This window comes from Orycteropus afer, unplaced genomic scaffold, assembly GCF_000298275.1.
Source record: "Orycteropus afer afer isolate SDZICR_OR568_19922 unplaced genomic scaffold, OryAfe1.0 scaffold01717, whole genome shotgun sequence".
Classification (NCBI taxonomy): domain Eukaryota; kingdom Metazoa; phylum Chordata; class Mammalia; order Tubulidentata; family Orycteropodidae; genus Orycteropus; species Orycteropus afer.
The window spans coordinates 10,052-21,038 of record NW_006923304.1 but is presented as its reverse complement, the minus strand read 5'-3'; the positions used below and the strand labels follow the sequence as shown (position 1 = coordinate 21,038).

At 56.9% G+C, this 10,987-nt stretch overlaps 1 protein-coding gene across 1 annotated transcript in view; it reads left to right on the top strand.

The window, feature by feature from the left end:
* Window positions 1–10,771, top strand: part of GLT1D1 (glycosyltransferase 1 domain containing 1) — a gene marked incomplete at both ends in the record, with an annotated part of 20,489 nt that extends 9,718 nt beyond the window's left edge. Inside the window, 3 exons of the mRNA XM_007959170.1 lie at window positions 4,577–4,620; window positions 5,535–5,655; window positions 10,673–10,771. Of these exons, the coding sequence (XP_007957361.1) occupies window positions 4,577–4,620; window positions 5,535–5,655; window positions 10,673–10,771 (264 nt within the window). The remainder of the gene's footprint in view (window positions 1–4,576; window positions 4,621–5,534; window positions 5,656–10,672) is intronic.
* Window positions 10,772–10,987: the final 216 nt, after the last annotated feature.

Sequence of the window (10,987 nt, the reverse complement as noted above, 5' to 3'; positions counted from 1 at the left end):
GGGGCTGGCGCGGGATCGGGCAGTGTTTCGTTCTGCTGTGCATGGGGTCACTATGAGTCGGAAACGACTCGACGGCACTTAACAACAACAACAACAAGCAGAGTGCCTAAGGCACTTGACTGCTAACCAGAAGGCTGGCAGTTCAAACCCACCAGCCACTCCTCGGAATGAAAATGGGGCCATCTACTTCCGTAGTGATACTGCCTAGGAAACCCAAGGAGGGGTCGCTATGAGTCAGGTCCGACTTGACGGCACACAACAACAACAATGGGACACGGGGACCACATGCCTCAGTTACAGATGTGTCACTTAGCAAAACCAGCAGGCAGTACCACCGTGCTCACGTGTAGCCTGGTACTCCCTGTGACGCGCCGGACCCCTCCTCCCAGACTGGCAGGGGCATCCGAGCAGAGACAAAGCTCTGGGCCTGACCCTGCTGATGTGCCTGCCCCTCAGAGTCTACCACGCGCAGGAGGAGACACGGCTGTCCACATCTGGCCGTCATGTCAGCCCTCGGGATGGTGGCAGTGATGTCTGAGCAGCATGGTGTCTGGTCGGTCCCACACCCTGTGAACCCGTCTGGCCACGCACTTTTCAGATGCCCCAGGGTTCTGACGGGCTGACGCCCTCGTGTTCTGTTTGTGTTTTAACCACAGTCAGTGGTGCGCTTGTGAACGCTCACAGCGGCTCTCTGAGGGGTAAGTCCTGTTACCTACGGGCCTGTCTGCCAGTTTCCATGGCACAAATACGCTTTCCCTGGCCTGTGTCTGATGCCACCCTGATGTTCCTGAGCACAGAGGCAGATGGAGGCCATGCAGTTGGCTCCCGTGAGCGGGCAGGCCCCCAGCACGTGTGCCGAAGCGGCCCAGCACGTGCACACACAGGCAGCAGCCTCTGACTTCCGGGCGGGCGTGTGTGTCTGAGCCCACGGTGGTCCCTTCTTGTTCAGGGTGTGTGCTGCTGCTTCCCACACTGGGTCCCCTGCCCAGAGGGTGGCCCGGTTCCCACATGCTTCTCCTGATGCTCAGTTTAAACCCACTCCCTAGTCACGGCCCTGGGATGGCCAGCACCCATCCACCGTCAGAGCCAGCGTTTCTGGTGAACACAGACCCAGGAGGCTGAGACGACTTGACATGGGACTTCAGTGTTCACAATGCTGCCTTGGTCCCTGCTGATGACCTGGAGTGGATTTGAGAAGTGGCTGAGAAGCCAAACTACGGATCCGTTGAAGTTCACGTTTTAACCACTACCTTGTGGAGCAGGTTGGAACATCTCACGTAACAGGATTATTTTTGACATCTGATGCACATTCTCTGTCCCCAGAAACGAGTAACTGTGTACACGGCTCGGCAGTCCGTTCCCCTCGTTAGCTGCTAAGTTCAGGTAGTGAGTCCGGGCTCAGGTGTACGGTGCGTACTGTCGGGGCCTGTGCCTTTCCCAGGACGCGTGCAGGCCTCGGAGTACAAAGTCGTACTGCCCGGCTGGGGAGGTCTCAGGCCGGAGCTCCAGCCTTCCCTGCTGGGCCCGCGGGAGAGAACCTCCCTCAGGTCTTCGTGTGCCCATGCCAGGACTCCAGTGAAGAGACCACCCCAAGGCCCACAGGGCTCTGCGGCTGCAAGGGACAGGCCCTGCCTCTGGCCGGCTCCAGCAGAAGGGATGGGCCCGCACTTGGGCTTGCTGGCAAGGCTGGAGGCCCGAACCCAGGCGAGAACTTGGAACTTCAGGCGCCAGCAAGGCCTACCCAGGAGCCGGCGTCTGAGCCGCCATGCCGGGGATGAGCCCCACATGCTTTTCAGTCTCTGGGTCACCCTGCTGCAGGGATGGGAGTGGATGAGGGCGCACAGGCCAGTCTGTGCCGGGTGGTTGCGCTGTTGGCTGGTATCAGAGCTCCGCCCACGGCCATGCCCGGTACCGCTGAATGGAATGTCCGAATGTGGAGCCTCGCAGCGAGCGCCTGGCGGTGTGTGTGGCCCTGTTCCGATGGTTGGTCTTTCCGATGACACATCCAAGTCAGCCAGCCAAAGTTTCACCACCCTGACTTGTAAGGTGCGTTCTGGCTGAGTTTCCTGTAAGACGGACTTGCTAGTTTCTCTGAGCATCCACATCATAGTCGGTGTCCTTCACTAACACCAGGGTAAATGCTGCGCTCGCCTCCCGTCCTCCCTGTTGGTGTGCAGCTGTCCTGTGTGCACGAGGTGGTGGAGGGACCGCTGGCCGGGCTCACGTAGCCGGGAGAACGGCGTCTCTGACCTCGCTGGGGAGGCGGTGCTCAGCGGCGGCAGGGTGTGGGGGCTTCGGTGGCCGGACTGTGGCTGGGTCTGCATCGCTGGGCCCAGTGTCCCGCCTTCCTGTGCCCGTCTTTGTACCGGTCAGCTCTGGAGCGTTCTGGAGCGGGGCGGCGCGGCCGGGGAAGTGTGCCCTTCAGAGTGGCCTTGCACGTGGCTTTGTCTCTGTGGTGCAGGCTTTGTTCTCATTCTCAGTTCTCCCAGGAGGCCTCCTCACATGGCACTCGTTGTGTCCTGGGCACCGTTGTTCACATTTGCTGTGACTGTGTAGGTCTGCCGTCCCTCCCGTCCTACAGACAGGAAGCTGAGGCCCAGATTGGTCAGGGCATAGGCAGCCACGTGGGTGCAGTGGGGCTGCCGTCTGCCTGCACCTCCTCTCCCTCTGGCCTCTGTTTGTCTCACCAAACAGTTTGCTTAAAAACATTTGGCCTGTCTGCAGGGGGTGGGAGGTACTGAAACAGCAGGTCCATTTGATAACATTTCTGTTAATTCTTGCTTTAATTAAGCACGTGTCAGTCACAGCTTGCAGTGGGGCGGAGCGCTGGCCACTGCCCCTCCTGAGGTGAAGAGGGGTGCAGCCTGACTCAGGTCTGAGGTTCTGAGTCATACAAGTTGCACTGGGGGCTTTGTTTTTGAAATGAGATCTGAAGCCCCCGTGTGACCCAGGTGGTTGGTAGCCTACGAGCCAGAGGGTTGGCTGTTCAAACCCACTCGGAGAGGCCTCAGGAGAGAGGCCTGCTGCACTGCTTCCCACAGGTCGCAGCCCGGAGGCCCGTGGTGCACGGCTGTGCTCTGTGCACGTGGGGGTGCCACGCGGCCGGTCAATGCGACGGCAGCAATCCGTGCTCCGTAACCTCCACCTGCTGGAATGTATCACTCCTTGGGTTTTAGTGTTGGCTGTGTTGTACAGCTCTCACCATTACCTCACTCTGAACACTTTTATCACCCCCAAAGGAAAGCCTGAACCCCTAAAGCTGTCAGCCCCCATTTTCCTCCCTCTCTCCAAACCTGCTCCAACTCCAGGCCTCTGCCTCTCTGGCAGTTCACGACCGTGGACCGTGTCACTCGGCGTCAGGTCCTCCTGCTGGTAGCACATTGGGACTTCGTTCCTCTGTGTGGCTCGGGCCTGTTCCGTTGTGTATCCCGTGTAAATGGACTGTGTCTTCCTGCCTTCGCTCAACGCCACGCTTACAGGGGTCCTCCCCGTGGTAGCACATTGGGACTTTGTTCCTCTATAGGGCTGAGTCCTGTTCCGTTGTGTACTTTATTCTCCATCATCTGTTGAGGGAGAGACGGCTTTTCTTTCTTTAGATTTTATGTATTTGTTGTTGTTGAGAATATACACACAGAACACACACCGCTCCACGGTTTCTGCGTGGACAGCTCACTGACATTGATGACAAGGGTTGAGTTGTGCGACACCCTCACCCTCCTTCTCTGAACTGTCCTCCCCCATTAACACCAGTCACTGGCCCTTAAGTTCTCATCTAACCTTTCGAGTTGCTGTTGTCAGTTTGATCTCATGAATAGATCTTAAAAGAGCATAATTCTTAAAGCAGGCCTGTTTTTTTTTTTTTACTAGGTAAGCTAAACTATTGTTTAGTTTTAAGAAGACCTAGGGTTTTTTGTTTGTTTGTTTAATGTTTAAAGATTATCTTAGGGCAAGAGTTTCAGGGGTTTATCCACCCTCCATGGCTCTGGAAAGTCTAGAGTCCATGAGAATTTAAAATTCTGTTCAGCATTTCCCCTCTTTTGATCAGGCTTCTCCTATGAAATCTTTGCTCAAAATGTTCAGTAATGGGAACTGGGCGTCATTTAAGCCCTGCTTTCAGAAAAACTCCTTGCTGAAAATCATTGGATTCTGACTGTTGCTTTGTCTTAGTTCCTCACTAGAAGCTCAAGGTCATTCTGCCCGCAAGGTTGATGACATGATCCACCCACTGCCCTGAGCTGAGAACCCTTCCCTGTGGTGCTGTGGTTGCTGGCAGGGTGTTGTCAGGTTGTCCGGAGCGAGGCTCACCCCCGCACTGGGTTGAACCAGGATCCTGCCTTACAGGTCCAACAGTGGGCTGTTTGTTTTCCTTCTGAACCGTATTTTTCTTCTTTCTCTTTCCCTAATTAATTACTGCTCTTGTCATGCTAATAGCTGGGCTCAGGGTTCATCGCTTCCTGTGTGATGTGGCACCTTCCTGCCTGGCTCGTGGAGTGTGGGTCTGTTCACGGCCTATGATTCTGCAGGGACTTGGCCTTGTGCCAGGCTCCTCTAAGCATGTGCCTGGGTCTCTTTTCAGGTGGATCCAGTGTTTACGAGGGAAGTGAAAGCCAAAGTGAAAAGGTAAGAAGAACCAGCGAACGGGCAGTTTGCGGAAGCAGAAACTCGCGTGGCGGTCAGTTAGGCAAGTTCCTTTACACAGGGCTCCCTACCCAGTGGCACTCCACCTTCTTCACAAGTAGCCCCTCCTCTCACCCGGCCAGTGGGACAGGAACGGCTGTTTCCCCCATTCTACTGGGAAGGGAGTGGGTGCACTTGCTTGCGCTTGGCAGAGTCCACGCTCGCGAGTTACCATGGAGCAGCCAGGGACCACCACCCCGAGGTTATGGTTGCCACTGATCCCCCTGGAACACTTAGCAACCACTGGCTGTGAGAGTAGGGGGACCTGTCACCCCCAGAGTCCACTGATGGGAGGGATGCTGGTGACAGGCCTGCTGCCCTTAGAGCCCGCTGATGGGAGGGACAGTGGTGACAGTCTGCTGCCTTCATAGTCTACTAATGGGACAGTGGTAACAGCTTGCCACCCTTATGTCCCACTGAGGGGAGGGACAACAGTCACAGCTTCCCACCCTCATAGTCCTCTGATGGAGGGACAGTGGTGACAGCCTCTTTGGAGAGCTGTGTGTGTCAGAGTACTGTTTATAAGCTGCATCTGCCCACCTGTCACCGGCCCTGGGCGTCGCTGGCTCTGGGGCAGCCCTGCCTGTGTGTATGGAGACCCGGGTTCGATTCCCGGCCAGCTACTGCGTGTACAGCCGTCACCTGTCTGTGTGTGGAGGCTTCAGTGTTGCTATGCTGTCTCCGTTGTTACACGTTTTCAATGGAAAGTGGGAAGAGGCTTCCTGGTTCCCTCGTGGGTGTCGTGAGGTGCTGCAGGTGTTCACGCCGTGCTGGTCACCAGCGCTTCTACGGTCGGCAGGTTCTCCCCGCCCCGTGGTTCTCCGCAGTGAGCCTGCTCGTGGTCGTGTCGTCTGCAGGAGCCCTGGAGTCCGCCTGCTGGGCGAGATGGCCCGGGAGCAGCTGCAGGCGGCCGCGCAGAACTGCTTTGCGGTGGTGAACAGCTCCCTCTCCGAGGGCATGTCGGCCGCCATCCTTGAGGTAAGGTCCGAGGGCAGGGCCCCAGGGCTGGGCAGTTGCGCCCATGTTCTGTCTTGGCCAGAGCAGCCGTCCTTAGTGTCCTGCAGGGTTCAGAGCCCGAGCGCCTAAGCCACACTCCCTTCAGAGTAGAACAGTCAGCTCTAAGTTCCATGTGGCGCTCAAACAAATAAGGAATCGTGTCAGTACTTCTCACCAGCTAAAAAATGACGTTGTAGGGTGGCCTTGCCTCCCTGCCCCTGCAGGCATCTGAAGGCAGCTGAGGGTGTGAAAGGTGGGGCATGAAGTGGGGTGAAGATGTGTTTCTGCACCAAGACCCCTATTCCTGATGTCTTCTCCCTTGTTTATGTTCTGTGATCCCGGGATGTAGATGAGAAGAAAGGGTTGGATTTCTGCACATGGCAGGGAATGGGGGACTTAGCAGACAGGTAGGCAGGGGGCAGTGGGGCAGATCTCAGCCCTGTAGCACCCAGTGTCTGGGCAGATCTCAGCTCGGTAGCACCCAGTGTCAGGGTGGATCTAATCTCAGCTCGGTAGCACCCGGTGTCTGGACAGTCCGTTCTGACTCATGGTGCCCCGTATGTCAATGGAATTGCACTCTGCAGGGTGGCCGGCAGGCATGCGTGGCGGGCTCCCCCAGCACATGGTGGGCACGCGTGGCAGACTCCCCCAGCACACAGTGGGCATGCGTGGCGGGCTCCCCCGGCACATGGCGGGCATGTGCAGCGTGTGCCCTTGAGTCAGCTGCCAGTAGCGTGGTCTTTGCTTCCTGGTGAGCGTTGGCTCTTGTGTGTTTTAGAACCAGCTCTCCGCTGCAGTCGTTGGACCAAACACCTGCCATTCTTGCTGTTGGCTGTAAATCCGCCCCTTCTTAGAGCACCACGTCCAAGTTGCTGCTGAATTTCCCCTCTGTGTGTGAATGTCTGCTTTTCCATCTTCCCGAGAGAAGGTGGATGGCACTGGGGGTGATTTTGTACCTGGCACATGGCACTCACAGCAGATAGACTGCTGTCAGATCTCATTTACGTCGCAGGGAGGGCCGCTGGGAGCAGTCGTGACTGTGGCCAACGATGAGTGTTCTTTATGCAGAATGCAGAATACGTGTGGGCCAGGGGCCTGACGGAAACTGGATTTGGAGGAGTGGGTCTTAGTCCTCTAGCGCTGCTGCAACAGAAATACCACAAGTGGGTGACTTGAGCAGAGATCTATCCTGTCACAGCGTACGGGGCCAGAAACCCGAATTCAGTGTGCCAGCTCTGGAAGGAACCATGCTCTCGTACACTCTCTTCATGTCTCCGTGTTACTCACCTCGTGCCGCTCTAACAGAAAACACCACAAATGGGTGGCTTGAACTAACAGCAGTTTATTCACTTACAGTTTTGGAGGCTAGAAGTCCGAGCTCAAAGGGCTAGGCTCTAGGGGCTGGGAGAAAGCCCCTCAACCTTGGACTGCAGCTCTGCCTCCTGCTCCAGGCCCACTGGAGATGGAGGCTTTCTTCACTCAGACAGCTGCTGGCTGCCGAGGCTGACAAGCCCAAGGTCGACAAGTGAAATGGCATAGTTTCAGTATTGCCAAATCACATGGCAGGTCATCGATTCAAGTCCTGTAAGAGTCACAAGATCGGGATCTCTGTAGGAGATCGTGGATAGAGTGGGAGAACAATGTGGAACAAAACTCAATCATAATAAAAGGGACCAGGTCTGCTGGTCTGATAGAGCCTGGTGGAACCCCTGAGACTATGGCCCCTAGCTGCCCTCAGGTCTGGAATTGAACCTAATTCAGGCATATGAGCTGAACATTTACATTAGGAGATACACTCCTTGGAGAGGTCAATCATGGGAGAAAGAAGGGCTGTGTATGCACAGGGAGACAGCTCAGGGGACAGGAGTGCATGGAGGGATGGACACAGGGAAGAGGTAACTATGGGGAGGAAGTGGGAGGGGAGCTGTTGCATTGTGGGAGATTACAGTGAATGTCATGAGACAAAGTGTATGTGTGCCGCTGTATGGAAATGAATTTGCTCTGTAAACTTTCACCCCGATCACCCCCGTCTGTCTCCTGCTCACTTGCACGTGCATTCTCTCTCTCTCTCTGTATCTCTCTGTCTCTCTCTCCCCCTCTGGGGAAGGTCCTTGTCTCATCAGCTGCTACTTCCTGGTTCTTTGGAGACCTCATGTGGCTGTCATCTGTCTTAACCTGCCTTTCTCAATGCTGGCTTGTTAACGTCTTCATATCTCCAGAGAGATCGACTCAAGACACACCCTACAGACATCCTGGCTTATAACAGAGACACTCATTCCCAGATGGGGCTGTAACCACAGGCAGAGAGGTCAGCATGTACACACATGTCTTTGGGGCACATGATTCAATCTGTAACAAGTGGAAGGTGTGTATCGCTAGAACCGCTTCAGATAACCACCGGCTTATCACCCAGTAACTGCAGGTCACGGTCTGCTCACCTCTGTGAGCTAGCTGTGCTTTCTGTGGAAGCATGTAACAGCCCCATTTGCTGGGATACAGCAAATACTGACGAGCTCTACACCCAAACTTGGATGACCCAGATGTATGGGCCGGAGAGCGAACATTCCCACAAATGATCCAAGCAGAATGTCGAGTCTGGGTTTATGGTGGTGGTGAACCCTGTAGAGAATTAAGTTAACAGCAGACAAAATTATTTTCTCAGCCCAGTCTTCTTAGTTAGGTTCCCCACCAAACACACACACACACACACACACACACACCCCTACATACACAACCCACCCTGTCTAGGTGCAAGTTTCCACTGTGGTGGTTGGAATACGTATCTAAAGCAAAGAACAAGTAAAAAATAAAATTGTAATAATTCTTGGCTCCTTAGCTCCCAGGCCCTAGAGGTTCGAGGACTTGCAGAGTTTTCAGGGCACAGTGGTGGGCCAAGGGTAGCACGCTCACCTTCCCCGTGGGTCCCGGTTCAGTTCCCGGCCAGTCCTTCTCAGGCACCACCACCAGCCGTCTGTCAGCCGGGCTCGGTGCTGCTGCGATCTGAGCAGGATTCTGTGGAGCTTCCAGACGGAGACCAGGGAGAGAGGCCTGGAGATATGCTTCTGCTTCTGAAGACCAGCACACGGACACCCCGTGGGACACAGCGGCCCGGGCCATGACCTGGAGGTGGCCCAGGCCCCGGCAGCGTTTCGTTCCGTTGGGCCGGGAGCTGCACGAGCCGGGCACTAATGACCACAGGGAGAGGTTTTCAGGGGCGGCGGTGGCTGTGACTGGGGCCGTCAGACTCACCCCTCTTGTCTCCAGGAGGGGTGGTGTGGTGGGGCCGGCAGTGCTGTGGTCTTCCCCAAGCCAGGGCCCTCCGGGTTGTCACTGTAAAGGGGGTGTTGTGACTGGGATGCACTCGGGAGGTGACTGTTTCTCGGGGTGCAGAACAGCCCTCAGATCAGGGATTGGGCCCACAGTGCCCTTGCTGTGCCCGCCGAGAAGCCCCCTAACCCAGAGGCACTGAGTGGCCACGGCAGCGGGGAGCGGAGGCCCCTTCACCCCCGGCTGCAGGGAGGGATCGTTCACAGACGCCTGCAGTCACAGCGTGGGACACACACGTCTCAGCAGGACGATGGCGGCCCGTGGTTGTCAGCTCATTGCTGGAAGCTGGCAGAGCAAGTGACTCAGATGCTGGGCCTGCCTTGGGCTCACCCTCGGCTGTGTGGGGCCGAGCCCTGGGAGCTGGACCCACCGACGGCCCACGGCTCTGCGGACAACGTGCGAGCTGAGAGGCTTTGGAAGCTCTGAGGGGAGGGCCCCCACCTCCTGAGGAGAGGCTGAAGTACCACCTGGGGCCACGCACAAGCAGGGCTCTGTCACCGTGCCCAGTCCCCGCCCATTCAAGCGTCTCCAGTCCCTCGCATGAGGTGCTGAGGAGGCAGACGGCCGCCTGTGTGCCAGCGTGTCTGCCACCCGGCGCTGCCAGCCCGGCTTCACACAGCTGCTGTCTGGGCCCTTTTCTCTTGCTGAGACTTTACTTTCTGAAAGATGCGTTTAGTTTTGTCCTTTGAAGGAGGTGACTTCAGAATCCATTTTCCCGAAGTACACAACCACCAGATTCCAGTTAAAATCGCCCTCCGCCATCGCACAACTTCCTTGTTGAGCGTGGACTCAGGGTGGAAGGGGCCCTGGTGGTGCGACGGTTAAGCACTCAGCTGCCGCCCAAAGGTTGGCAGTAAACCCCGCAGCGATTTGCTCCCACAGAGACCACAGCCCAGGAAACCCCGTGGGACTGTTCCCCTCTGTGACGTGGGGTCACCAGGAGTCAGAATTGACTGATGGCGCCTGATACCAACAGTGATGGCCTAGGCTGTGTGTCATCCTTGTCTTCTGAACCGCAGGTTTCCTGGCAGGCGAGAGCCAGGTGCGGGACACCCGCGAGTCTGGCCCCTAGTGCCACAGACGGCAGGGCCCGTCAGCCGGATCCAGACCCTCGCTGCTGCTTCTGCTCAGCACGGCTCCTGAGCGCCTGCTGTGGGTCAGGCACGGGCAAGGCTCAGGGGTGCGGCTGACAGGACAGGCCTTGTCCTCTTGGCACTGCTGTCCTCGTGGGCACAGGAGGAAGGCCCTGATCACTGCCACTGGCTGTCCTCACATTGGCCCCAGCTCATGGGGCCCCATGGTGTCCGAGCAGAGCCGGGCCCATAGGGTTTTCTTTTTTAAATTGTGGTAGAGTAATTTGGTTTGGTTTTGCTGTTGTTGAAAGCATGCACCAATCCCACACTGATGCCATCCTCTGAGGGGTGCGCCCCCCTCGCCTCCGTTGGGGTTGTTCCTCCCCGACTAACAAGCCCACTGCCCCCGAAGGTTCCCCTCTGCTCTCCAGGGTCTCTGTTGTCACTTTGGTCTCGTATGGATTGCCCCAGGCCGACCTTTTTCGCTAGGTAAGCGTGCGTGTGGTGCCAGAGGTCCAGTGACCGTGGGCAGTGGTTGTCCCACAGACTGGCACATGCTCCGAAGGTGACCGCCCCCGTCTCCCTCCCTTTCCCGTCAGGCAATGGATCTGGAAGTTGTCGTGTTGGCCAGGAACATTCCGGGGAACGCCGCTGTGGTGCAGCATGGAGTCACGGGGCTGCTGTTCTCAGACGCGCAGGTGAGGAGGGGGGTCTTCCTCTGTGGCAACGGTCAGCATCGTTTCCACAGCCCCAGAGCTGCAGGAGTCCTGAGCTGTGCCCGAGTAGCCCCAGGTTCGTGTATGTGCAGGTATGGGGGTCCACACTGGCCTTGCCTGGGTGGCCCTGTTTCATGCATGTGGAGTTACGGGAGCCTGCCTTGATCTCTCATAGGTAGCCCCAGGTTCATGTATGTG